This window comes from Schistosoma mansoni, assembly GCF_000237925.1.
Source record: "Schistosoma mansoni, WGS project CABG00000000 data, supercontig 0080, strain Puerto Rico, whole genome shotgun sequence".
Lineage (NCBI taxonomy): Eukaryota > Metazoa > Platyhelminthes > Trematoda > Strigeidida > Schistosomatidae > Schistosoma > Schistosoma mansoni.
Genome location: NW_017386030.1, coordinates 946,823 through 961,348, shown reverse-complemented (window position 1 = coordinate 961,348; position 14,526 = coordinate 946,823). Strand labels below are relative to the sequence as shown.

At 35.2% G+C, this 14,526-nt stretch overlaps 1 protein-coding gene across 1 annotated transcript in view; it reads left to right on the top strand.

The window, feature by feature from the left end:
* The window catches only part of Smp_198810 (serine/threonine kinase), a gene marked incomplete at both ends in the record, with an annotated part of 40,444 nt that extends 28,433 nt beyond the window's left edge, over positions 1-12,011 (top strand). Inside the window, one exon of the mRNA XM_018790508.1 lies at positions 11,430-12,011. Within this exon, the coding sequence (XP_018646238.1) occupies positions 11,430-12,011 (582 nt within the window). The remainder of the gene's footprint in view (positions 1-11,429) is intronic.
* Positions 12,012-14,526: the final 2,515 nt, after the last annotated feature.

The following is a 14,526-nucleotide window of genomic DNA, read 5'->3' as shown; positions in this document are numbered from 1 at the left end:
TTTCGTCCTATTTGAGACTCGTCAATAGGACGAAACGCGCGTTCTGAATTCCACTGCCAGCCACTATTCATCTCTGCTTACCATGTTTGTGAATTGAGGCTATATCGAGGCAATACGCACAGTATGCACATATGCCAATTAGAGACTGACCAGTTGCAGTCCTAACACATCGATGGGAAGATTCAAACAAGCAATACTAAATGAATTTAAATATGAATTTTTGTTTAAGTATTCCTTCTTCGTAATTACAGTTCATGTGTGGTTCTCATATTCAATGGGATTTAAGCCATTAAGAATATAGAAGCTGTTGTGTCCAAAGAAGATTAAATTATGGGTAACTTCTGAGAACTATATATGGACTGTTATTGTATAATTATCAAGTAACTAGATTGTATATGTATTGATCGATAGCATTCAGTTGATCACCACCCAGTGATCAATCAATTGTGATTACATCTCAGTCCTACAGGAGGTGGGTCGCGGCCCGAATAGCTCAGTGGTAACATCTCTGACCGTGAAGCTGAGTGACACGGGATCGAATCCATCAGGGCGCACCAGTTCCCTCAAGATTACAGGTACACCTTGCTGACGAGTGTCAAGTAGCATGAAACTCGGGTCCAGGGTTTCCTGTTGACCACCTCCAACCACCATCTTATCTGAACATAGTGCACGCAGTGTCGAGCCACCTAGACTAGTGGCCACATTGCGACTTGAGCGATAGCATTCGGTCAGCACTAAGAAGGACTTGACACTCATGACACTGATCCCCACCCAATGATCAATCAATTGTGTTTATATTTCCCTTATTATAGGCGGTGGTGGTCGATATTCGATATTATCCTTAAACTTCGTATATTGTTCGTCCTGATAACTGTTATTCGATAACGTCCCAACTGTGTATAATTCAGAAGACAAATACGAAGTGTTGATTGCGTTTTTTATTGAATCACGCACAGATTTCCAAAATTACAGGCATGTTAAGCAAGCATGAAAGTGTTGTGCCGTAAAGCAAGCGAATGATCGAGCAAGAGAGTGATCGAGTCAATTAAGTGAGCTTCTATAAGGCATTCATTTGATCCACCAGCTACTATTCAGTTAGTATTCTTAAGTTATTTCCCAATCTATTCGTTACAGTCTCTCACACACACAGCAACGTTTTGGCTAGATCTTGTATAATTATTTATTTTCGTTTTGTGGTGCGATGTGGTCTGATTTGCTTGTATGTAAACTGCGTATGTCTGAAATATATGATTCACATAGTGAAGGCTGGGATTTCTTTCGGGAGCGAACATGTAGTTCGAGGCAAGAAGGACCAATAAGGGCAATGATTTGAATATAGGTTGTTTGTACTAAAAATAAGGCGTTGTTAGTTGGCACAGTTCCAAGATCAAATAAGTCAGTTCTCTAATCAGTGATTGAGTCACGTGATATTTGATGTTACTTCAAATATTACAGTAGTGATATCTATTCATTATTCGATTAGGAGTGTAGAAGTATACGAACAAATTTTAGTAAAAGAACTAAATTACCGAACATGACAAATCAGCCATGTTTGACTCCATTCCTCACTTGGAATGTATCTGTCAGCTGTACTCCATGCACCAATTTGCATAGCAGTCTGTCGAATGAATTTAGCATGATGTTTTGGACGATTTTTTCAGATACTTCATAATCTCATAGGAGTTTCCATTACGTCTTCATAATCAAGGTAGTTGATGTATAATGACGAGTTCCATTAAGGCGATTGTTCAATGCTGATCTGTAGTTTCGCGAACTGGTCTGTGTACGACCGATCCTTAAGGAATTCGGCTTGTTGATCTCTAAGTTGGCCGTCTACTGAGTCTTTCATCTGGTTCTGCAACACTCTATTGAAGACTTTTCTCGGTACTGACAGTAGTGTTATTTCCCTGTATTGCCAACTAACATCAAGATCAGAATTTTCAATACAAATGTCAAGACAGTTCCATTGAATGGGGAGGAGACATGGAGAACTACTAAAGCCATCATCCAGAAGATACAAGTGTTTATTAACAGTTTTCTGGGCAAGATACTTCGGATCCGATGGCCAGCAACAACTTGCTGTGGGAGAGAACAAACCATATTCTAGCGGAGGAAGAAATCAGGAAGAAGTGCTGGAAGTGGATAGGAAATCACCCTATTCCGTCACAAGACAAGCCCTCACATGGAATCCTGAAAGTTAAAATAGAAAAGGAAGACCAAAGAACACATTACACCGAGAAATGGAGACAGAAATGAAAACAAGGAACAAAAACTGGATAGAACTGGAAAGGAATGCCCAAGACAGAGTGGATTGGAGAATGCTGGTCAGCGGCGCAAGTAATTAAGTAATTTCTCTGTGGTTCTCACATTTGTTCAGATATCTCTGTTTATAGCATTTTGGTGAAGTATCTTTTTAGTTCGTCGAGGTTTGTTCTTCACCCTCCCTCAAATTTTCTTAAATAGAATGTGGAGCATGTTTGTAGTTATATTTATATCGGATTTGAATGCTTTGTTCTAAATTATGACTTACAGTCAATATAACTTTAGATCATATATGATCAATATCAAATCTTTTCTTCATTTTAATTTTGTTTTAATCCATCAATCATAGGGATACTACTTATGAACATGAAAATATCAGTAGTACACATTCAGCAATAGTTAAACCATCTAATATAACAAAATCATCATTCCATCCGACATCTTCTTCTTCTACTTCTAATAATAATAATAATAATAATAATCTTAATAAAGAATCAAGAATATGTATCTCTACAACAGATTGTTATCATATCAGTGTAAGCGATAATCAAATCTTTAATCATAATAATGGAGGAAATATACATGAGAGAAGTAATATATCTAGTAATTTAAGTAGTAAACAAGTAAGTTTTTCATATCTTTTTATATTAATAACAATTTAATGAAAAGGGGTTTTGTAGAGATTTCAGTACGTTCATAGTTGAGATCATGAATCCATTGAAGCTAGACCACTGTGGATAACCTAGGTGCACTGGAAGTACGTTTCGTCCAATTCTGGGACTCCACAGCAGTACGCATCAACGATCCCATCTCGCGAGATTTAAACCAATGACCTACCAGTTTCTCAACTTAGCGGATTGGTTAAAGTTAGATAATAACATCGTTGGATGCCGGCTCAGTGGTCTAGTGGTTAAGCGCTCGCGCGCGAGAATGATAGGTCGTGGATTGGAATCTCGCTCGATGGGATCGTGGATGCGCACTGTTGAGGAGTCCCACAATAGTACGAAACGACTTTCCGGTTCTTTTAGGTTTTCCATAGTGGTCTAGCTTCAATTGACTCATGATTACAACTATGAATAGACTCAAATCTTTAAGTGTAAAATAGGTTTCTTTTGATATTGTTTAGTTATGCTGTAAACGATTATGGTTAGAACATGTAGAAGAATATATCTGTATATAATACATAAACTCATGTAGTTTGTATGAAAATAAATGAAAATGATATACTCATTGAATATTGATAATGCTGAAGTATTCTTCAATCAATTTTGTTTAAATTATACCGATTTGAAATATTTTTTTTGGCGAGACTATAATTCATAGATGAGCCAGTCAGAAGTGTATGATGGATTTCAAGGTCACGGGGCCAATCTCAGTAGCTGATGCTCGTGTACGAACGGTCCACAGCAGATTTAAGAGAAGACATGACAATTAAGTGTCTACAATAAATGGGACTACTGAAAGTTCCTTTATTTGTAATTGGGGCAATCAAATGACTTGTACACCCTATGCAAACTACCATGATGATGGCTTTCGATGTAATATATGTTGGATGAGGAAGTATCCAAGAATAGGAACATTTTTCCCTCGATCCAGATTGAGATGATAATAATAACTGCTGTGAACTGTATGATAAAAGCATCGGTAGCATTGGCTTCAATGTTCGCAGATGTTAGTGAAGTTTCGGCTGTTCAATGGTTTGAGTATTATAGAGATATATGCGTAATAAAAATGACAAGCTTACACAACCAGAGTACACATAAACATTATTGAAGCTAGGTGATAGAGGTTGAAAGAGTATTTGCGATCTTATCATGACTTTGGAGATCGACTATTATGGAGCCAAATGAATGATTTCCTCTACCATATGCATTACGATTTTAGAACCTTCCAACCTCTTTCTAGCCTTGACAAGTTTTTGGACCATGCAAAAGAAATGTATTCACACTGATTGTTTTGTTTTATATAATATACTTCAATTTTATACAAGCCGCTTTCTGATTGGCTAGTGTATCTCAAGGTCATTTAAGATTCGTTCAAAGGTTATTCATAGATTATCGTGAAATACAACATTGACATATTTAAAAGAGCGAGTCAATTAAAACCAGACAAGCATGGAGAACCTGGAAGCACTAAAAGGCCGTTTCGTCTTATTTTGGTACTCCTCAGCAATGTGCATCCACGACTTTGCCTCACGAGATTCAAATTCAGAACCTACCGATCTAGTGTCAAAACACTTAACCGATAAACCACAGCCGTTCAGAGCTTCCAGGTTTTCCCTATTAATCTAGCTTCAATTTACTCGCGCTTTTAACTATGAAAAATACTAAATATTTACAAAAAACCCCTTCTGATAACATTGACATACTCAGTTTTCTACCATCAAATTTTTTCTTTGTTGGTTTTAATTTTATAGAAATTAAATGGATCTATTCAAAATAACATAAATTCTGAAATAAGTCAATCATCTAATGATCAATCAGATCCACATATAATGAATAATAATCATCATCATCATAATAATAATAATAATTGTGTAAATGACCTATGGAAATTGAATGGATCCAGTTCCATTAGTAGAATCAATACCAATAATCATAGTTCATTTAGAAAATCATTTTCGTCCTCTAATTTATCAACATCAACATCATCATCTGCATCATCATTGTCAACATCTATCATAATGAAACATAAATTTGATCCATTGAATAGTAGTAATCTGATACAATCAAATGGATCATTAAATCATTTTTATGGAAAAGATCCATATCAACAACAGTCAATAAACAATTCAACATTGAATTGTCATTCAAATGAACAATGTAATTGAACATTTTTTTTCTTTTTTTCTTCTTTATGACTTACTTATTGTACTGGTAATTTCTTGTGAATGCTTGATTTACTGGGATAATATCATCTACTATTATAAGACATACCTTTTGGTCAGTCAGTCAGTCACAAAGGAGAACTACGTACGTACGTACATCAGTTCAAGTTACCATACCACATTACCACAGACATGCAGTTGTCAACTCAAATCCCATATTGGTAGAAGTAATAAGAGTATAAGCAGTAATCGGAAATATTAAGGGTTGAAGATGTTATTGAAGAAGTGTAATACAGTGAAATAAATTTGAAAAGAGAAAAGAAAGATAGAGACATGAAGAATTCAGAAAATTAGAATTTGGGAGAACACAAACTGTGGATGCACCTTCGTCATTGCAAACGATTTTTCAGCCATGTCATTCAATGTCTTTAACCATCGATTGTTATCATCTCGAGAATCCCAACCAGGTAGTCTACACCTACCAACATGGCTCAGTCCACTTGTCAGTGACTTCATGGATTTGTGCCACGTTTTGGTCTGGCCACCCCTAGCTTTCTTCCAACCTACTCCTACACCATAAAACATAGCACGTCAGAGTAGTCGGTGGTTGGGCAAACTTAACACATGTCTCAGCCATCTCAATTGATGAAGTTCTACTACTTCATCAATCGATTTGCCATCCTCACCTAGTACCCGTTTCCTAACAACTACATTACTTACCCGGTGGTCCCAGGATATACGAGCAATCACTCGAAGACACCCTTTGGTATTGTTCATGTTATCTAAACATTTTTTTGGTTATTTAAATAGTGAAAACCTTATTATTACTCAATACACCTTTTACAATTTCAAGTAGACGTTGATGAAAATATTCAAAGTGACAATGAAAGTTTTGATTAAAGTCAGAATTATTTATTAATAGGTGACAAACCTATTGTCTAATAATTAAGTGGTTATATGGTATGGTTTACTTATATCCACATAAGTAGTATATAATGATGGTCAGGCATAGAATGTATATCAGTTGAAGATCGATAAACATACAACGGGAATGGAACGCGATTTGTATGAAAATGCATGGACAATGAAATCAGAGAGGATGGACTGTTACTTACAGAAGGAACAGACAAGATTGAGACAATTGAATAATAGTTTGCAAATCGACCGTTTACTATTGTATGATTATCAGATTTTAGTGCGATACTCTGTAACTTTGTGCCTAAATACAGTTGATTGTCCCCAAACCGTGTTCTTGTTTATTATAGTTATAGCTAGAAAAGAAGATTCTGTTTTTGACCCTTCAACTGATATCAATCACTAGTGATCATATGCTCACTAGTAACTGGCTCCATGAGGTATTTTCTGTAGTTCTAGTGAGAAGCAGTGATCAGTGGAGTACAACCAGGTCTGTTGGGAGATATCAACTCACTGAATACAATGGTGAATGATTGCTCAATTTCCTGGATTAGTTGATGTTAGACATTAACACGGTTGGATGCCGACCGGCTCAGTGGTCTAGTGGTTAGGTGCTTCTGCGCGAGACTGATAGGTCCTGAGTTCGAGTCTTTCGGGACCATATCGTGGATGCGCAGTTCTGAGGAGTCCCACAATAGGACGGAAAGGCCATCCAGTGCTTCCAGGTTTTCCACGGTGGTCTAGCTTCAATTGACTCTCCACAAAACCCTCTTCTAATACTAATGAATAGTGTTTTTGTTCTGAAGTGAAATAATTCTATATTTACTTTTTCTTATAAGTAAACATCAACTGTACAATGAATAACACATTAGTTGAAATGAAGAAACCAGAAGCGTTAATAAATAAATCTGATCAACAAATGGAGAATTCATTTGGAAAAACTAAAATGTCAATCAATAATAGATTAGTAAGTTCTATTGTTTGTGATAAACACCTTGATCTTGAAATTTTCTTTGATACAGACTGATATCTTCTGAAGAACTTTGAATATCAAACAGTACTAAACAACTGTTTTCTTCTAGTATGTAACTTCTTCATTGTCTGTAGGCACTAACTAACTTATGATCGAATATCACATTTCCTGGTCAACGTGTGTACTTCAAATGATCTGTACGTTGAACTGTGATCGATTTAGTCTGAAGTGCATCGATCATTGGTCCTATTAGTGAAGGAATTCTTCAATCCGGATATGCACTATTTCCACTAGTTATGACTGCTTAATACAGCTTCATGAATTTTTTTTGTGAGTTCGTCTCTAGTGGTCATACGATTTTCGTTTAGCTGAGAGATTAGTAAAGTAAAGATTATTAAGTTGTAACTCAGGTCTGTCACTTGTAGTTACAGATAAGCGTCTCAGGTTATATTTGTGATGGGGTTTCATTGCAACTGATCATTTAACGTAGTTTTCTCTCTCAGCGGTATACTACACTCTTGAGTCTGGCGCTGTAGACCGCTTGGTCACTTCGAAGTAGCGATATACTAGCTAATACAATATTATGATAATAAGATTGGTCTGGGTTATTGAGTTTATGAAACTGCTAGATTGAATACCCAATCGAAATGTTATGCACAAAGTAGATTACATTATATCCGATACATAATTTACGATGAAGAACAAAGATCCACAGAAACTACAGATAATACTTTATATCATACATGTACAAGCAGTCTACACTCAGTGGGTCCAGGGTTTAAATCAATAAGAGGAAAGGAAATTACAGATTTAATCAGTGGTGTGTGCTACGGATGCCAACATATATAAGTAGTATATATCATCAATAGAAAGTAAAAGGCTAGGTGGCAGAAGGTTAAGAAGGTCGAATAAAAGAGGACAGAAATAAAGAATGATTGATGTGGAATCAAACAAACAATGATTTCTCTGATGATTGATTGAAATTTTGTAAATGAAGCATTTGCTGTATGGTTCTCAGATTTTGTAATTTTATGTTCAAATATATTTGGTTATTCCTGTTTGTAATCTCATTCACCACAGTATCCTTATTTATCTATAATCTGTGGTTGGTCATATTAACTTTCCACATTAAACATTAAGTTAGGGAGGCATACTTCTGAAGCGTTCTATTATCAAATGAAACCGATCTTAAGTACTCACAATTGATTGATCACTGGGTGGTGATCAATATTATGCGTGTCAAGTCCTTCTTAATGCTAAACGAATGCCATCGATCAAGTTGCGATGTGGCCATCAGTCTAAGTGGCTCGACACTCGTGCACTATGTTGAGATAAGAAGGAATTGACACGCATGACATTGATCACCACTTAGTGATCAATCAATTGTGAATACATCTCAGTCCTACAGGAGGTCGGTCGCTGCCCGAATAGCTCAGTGGTAGCGTCTCTGACTGTAAAGCTGATTGACATGGGATCGAATCCATCAGGGAGCACCAGTTCCCTTAGAATTACAAGTACACCTTGCTGACGAGTGCCAAGCAGCACGGAACCCGGGTCCAGGGTTTCCTGTTGATCACCTCCAACCACCATCTTATCTTAAGTACTTTCTGGTTTCTTATAGTTAACTAATTAAGATCAGTTGTCATGCTAACCTTCTTTCACTTTTCCTTCTTTGTATTATTTTAGAATCATTTGCTCAAAACGAATTGTTCATCTTCGTCAACAGTGACAATATCATCGTCATCATCCTCAACATCAACAACAACATCATCATCATTTGGTTGGTTAAAATGTCAAAGTCCTACACTGATTAAACCGAAATCATCATTATCATCATCAGCAGCAGCAACAACAACAACATCAATGTTATCATCATCATATAAATGGTTTAATGTAAAGGATACCATGAATAAAAGCCATAAATCTAATTTTAGTAAATCCACAAATAATTTATTGCATCATCCAAATATGCTGAATAATAGTAGTAGTAGTAGTATATTAAGTAGTGGACATTTAACGCCATGTCCAATTCAACCAACAACAGCAACAACAACCAATGTAACTGAAGAACGAAGTTATAAAAGTATATCTGAGGATAAAATTAATGAGGTATCTATATAGATTATGTAATCATGTAAATTATGATTGTAATGTATAATACATGAAATAACATACAAACGAATAGACAATTTGATATAGTTGAAATCATGATTCAATTGAAGCTAGAGCACCATGAAAAACCTGAGAAGGACTGGACGGTCGTTTCGTCTTATTATAGGACTCCTCAACAGTGCACGTCCGCGATCTCGCCTAGCGAATTAAAATCACTGAAGACAATGGTGAATGGTTGCCCAATTTCGCGGATTGGTTGAAATTAGACATTGACACGGTCGAATGCCGACCGGCTCAGTAGTCAAGTGGTTAAGCGCTCGCCGCTCAAAACTGATAAGTACTGGGTTCAAATCTCGCGAGATGAGATCGTGGATGCGCGCTGCTGAGGATTCCTACAATGGGATGAAACGGCCGTCCAATGCTTTCAAGTTTTCTATGGTGGTCTAGCTTCACATTATTCATAACCTCAACTATATGAAATTACTAAAATCTCCAGAAATCTCTCTTTCAATAAAACTGAAAATTTATCATAAAAAAGAATAGAAAAGATTGACCCGACATGATAAAAACAAATAACTGTTCAACCCTAATGAACAAATATTGTACAATAACAAATAATTGAGTTCATGAGTCAACTAAAACTGGATCACCATTGGAAACCTAAAATCATTGGACACCCATTTCGTCATAGCGTGAGTTCAGTCGAGTCTGTAGTGAGATAGTAACTCATTGAAAACAATGTTTGGCGGTGGCGCAACTTCGTGGATTGGATGAAGTTAGAGATTGAAACGGTTGGATGCCGAACGGCCTAATGCTCTAGAGGTTATGCGTTTGCGCGCAAGACAGAAGGCTATGGGTTCGTATCCGGTGTGTGAGATCGTGGATGGGCACTGCTGAAGAGTCCTGTACGACCATCCAGTGATTTCAGGTTTTCCATGGTGGTCTAGCTTTAATTGACTCATGAATTCAACTAGTAAAGTACTACACTCTCCACAAAACCCCCTTTTCTGATTATAACAAATAAAATGGAGAGGTCAATTGAATGTTTACAGGGTTTTAATCACATCATAACTTAGAGATTTCTTATTATTAGTCGTTCATTATTAATAAGGTTTCACTTTCGTGATTTTTCTAGCAAAACTTCTAGTCAAACGCTGATGGGATAAAATCCTTCCTAATGTTTCTTGAACTTATCATGTTCATTGCGATAAATTTTCTGGATCATCCCAACTCATTAATGTTGAATGACATAAGCGACAACAACTTGGGTTTGTAGCGAATGTTATAGACTAAAATATGCAAGTATGAAAACGAATGGCTATTTATTAATCAATTTAACATTCCCTCAGTAATGTTATAGTTCCTCTTCATAACAAGAATAGCATAGTTAAGGGAAACGATAGTGTAGCTGTTGTTAAACAATATTGGGGCTAATGGAGCACTTAACCGATAGACCACTGAGCCGGCATCCAACGGTGTTAATGTCTAATCCCACCAGGCGGGATCGTGGATACACACTGATGAGTAGTCCACAATAGGACGAAACGGTCGTCCAGTGCTTCCAGATTTTTCATGATGATCTAACTTCAACTGATTCATGATCTAAAATGTATATAATTACTAAGATCTTCACGAAATCCCCTTCTGATATTGAGGAGAATGTTGGATTCGGAATTATACATTACAGATTGACTTTCGTCAGAAAACCAGTAGAGCTTATAATCACTGGCTAGCTGTTTTGTCTCAATGTAGGCTCCTTAGCTAAGATCTTATTGAGGATCTTGAGACTGAGGCAATAAAACACGATGAATGCTAAATAACTTACTTTGTTGTATACATAACAATTAGCGGAACTCAAGTTATAAAATATGTGTATTGGTAAGTGCATTAGTCTAATTGTACCACTTTATAGTTGTAGTTATTATTTATTTCAAAGGGGTTTAGGCAAAATGATACTGAATATGCTTCCTGTATACACAGAGAACCTGATTCTTCTAACTTTTATGGATATTGGTTTGATTATTCAATGAACTTTAAACTTGACCACTTTCGAAAAACAAACTCAAATTCTAATAGTTGAAATTCATGTGTCGATTTAAGCTGAACCCCCCTGGAAATTCTGGAACCACCACATATCCGTTTCGTCCCAGTATGCGACTCCTCAGTAGTGTGCATACACAAGTCGGTACTCGAACCCAGGACCTTCGGCTTCGTATGTGAACGCTCAACCTCTAAACATTAAGCCAGTGGCATCCAACTGTGTTAATGTCTAACTCCAAGTCCTATGTAAACTATATCAAAGTGTTTTGTAATGAATCTTTTTTTAATTATTTTTCTTAGATGGATTTGCAAAATCGACGATTTGCTTCAGCTCCTTTATTACCTGCATCTTTATTACCTGGAAGTATAAGAAATCGACCAATTGGTAATATTACAAATACTACATCTACTACTAACTCTACTAGTAATATATTCAATTCAACTAAAGTAAATTCTAAATCATATTTAATTAGTTCAAATAATGGTTCATCATCAGTGATTCGATTACATTCATCCAATGAATTAGATCATTTATTTCATGACTATAGACAACGTAGAACATCTAAAAGTACTTCAAACGATGGATCGATATCCTCTAATTCTATTTCATCTAATGATATCCATCGTTATAAGAATATTGATAATCAACATCATCATCATAATACTAGTTTGCCACAGTTTTATCATTCAAATGATTTACGAAATGACAATATACAGTCCAATTTCAATGGGATTAATGATCAATCCAATGATTTGGGGAAGTCATCTATAAAATATAAATCAACAATATCTAATGTATTAGACACTGTCGTAGAAGCTTCAAGTAATCCAAGGATACAATCAAGCACAAAAGATAGTCAAGTAAGTGAATTAAAGCAATAATTACATTCAAAAAAAGAAATCATCAGTCTCATGAGTTAGCCTGACTCTTATTTGATTGTGTCGTCCTGCAAATAATCTCAGTCTAGAAGAGTTAAACCGGAATGGTACAAACGATTAATCGATACAATGCTAAGTTAAAGACCCACATATCCAATAACATTATCCTGGCTCACCCTAATATTGTGTTAGGATAATCTTGATATATTACGAAATTATCTTTTCTTTTAGGTCAATTTTGTATTTTAAAAAAACATATCCGAAGGTTAGAATGTATGGGGATTATGATCAAGCTGATGCTTCTACTTGTTCAAGTACGATGTTATTTCACTGACCCTATAATAGTAAATTTGGTGTGATGACCTACAATCATGGGATTCAATTCATATTTATTGCATATTTTAGTTAAGATCGTGACTCGAACACTGCGAACCTGGAAGCACTGGACGGTTTTTTCATTCTAGTATGGTTGTTTAACATTGATCGGTTCATAATCTCAATCAAAGGTGAACAATCTCTACAATCCTATAATGATATTTATCACATATTTGATTAGTAGGTTGTTGATTCACACATTCTTATTGATTACGTAAAAAACAAATTCAGTGAAAAAAATTTTCCTTTAAACGGTATCATTCAGTTGAGCTGTACGTTCATATTTTTACTTTCATGGTAAATAAAAATAACCAGTAGTCAGTAAAATCGTCATCTATTGTTGTTGACGCTTTACTACTGTAGTGAAAAAGAACAAGAGTAGGGACAATCGAATGTAATTAAGTACAAAATTACAGAATGCCTAAGAAAATTACGAGAAGCATATAGTAAATAGTTGATTTGTAAGATAACAATCCATCGTCTCAAACATGACTATTTCTTCTGCAAATATCAGTCCATCGTCTCTAATTAATATTGTTCATACATTTCCATACCACTTGCGTTTCATTTTTGTTCTTTCGTTATCGATCTTCTACTATAATACATTCAATGCCCGACCATCATTATATATTACTAATGTGGATATAATTAACCCACACCTCACTCGCCCTCCTTCTATAAAGTATTCTTTGTTGTGATGATGCTGTTAGCCATGCCTTTTTATTCTTTTACTACAGTCTGTGCTACTTTCTCCGTGAAAATGTATAGTCCGCGGCGCTCTGACCTTCATAGCTTCATCGACCTGCCGATGCACCAACATTATAACTAAAGCATCCATTTTCTCATAATCAATTCATTCTATAGAAGAAGGATTGTACTACCTCATAACACTATATAGTGAATTAACAGTGGACGGTTACTACGGTATATTTCATAACTGAAAACCATTTAACTAGTATTGTTGAACCATTTCTTGTTACTAGTTTATTTATGAGAATTAAATTTTATTAATATTAGAGGTTATGCGTTAGCGTGCGAGACTGATGGATCCTGGGTTCGAAACTCAGGAAGCGGGATCGTGGATGAGTACTGCCGAGGAGTCCCACGATACGCTGAAACGGCCTTGCGGTACTTCCCAGGTTTTTCCATTGTGGTCTAGCTTCAATTGACTCATGATCTCAAACATTAAAAATACTATAGTATCCATCAAATCCCCTTCTGATAATAATAAAATATATGACTAAATGTCAGTATTTACTAATATCCATTAATTAAGTAGTGTATTATCAATGGTACTCCGATATTTAACGCTCCATTTTATTGTTTTTAAAACTATCTAAATGTTTGCATATAATCTCTATATTATTTTATATTTTCAATAGTTGATATCATGAGTCAATTGAAGCTAGACCACCATCAAAAACCTGGAATCAATGGACGACCGTTTCGTTCAAATTTTTTTACATGGTGATCAAACTTCAATTGACTCATGATCCCAACTATTGCAGTTATTATAGTATGCACAAACCCCCCTCTTCTAATATTTTGCATTTGTTTATTAGGTCAACAATATTATTCAAACAAAATTTCCATCCAATGAAACAGCTAACACTAATAATCATAATTATCATCATCAAAATACACATTCTACACTATTACCGTCTACTCATTTAAAATTCAGTAGTATATCAAATAAAACAAAAAATTTCAATCCGAAACAATCACCATTCAATTTAACAACAAAATTAGATCATATAAACACATTAAATGATGTCAATGTTACAAATATCAATTATACACCATTGATAAATTATAATAAACAACAACATTTATTACCACAACCTGTTATATTATCACGTTTAAAATCATTAAAACAAATAAATAGTAATAAAGAAAAATAATGAAAAAAAAGAAAAGAAAAAATGAAAAAAATGAAGAAAAAAGTTTCATGTAAAATAATTTCAATATTTATGAATATCCTTCCCCTTCTCTGTGTGTGTGTGTATGTGTTATATTAGGCACCTAGTAATTAAATGAAATCTTTGGAAGAAGAATTAAAACAAAGAGAAAAAAAGAAAAAAGAAAGAAAAAAAAGAAAATTCATGTAATATAATTTCAATATAAAATATTTATGAATAACTTT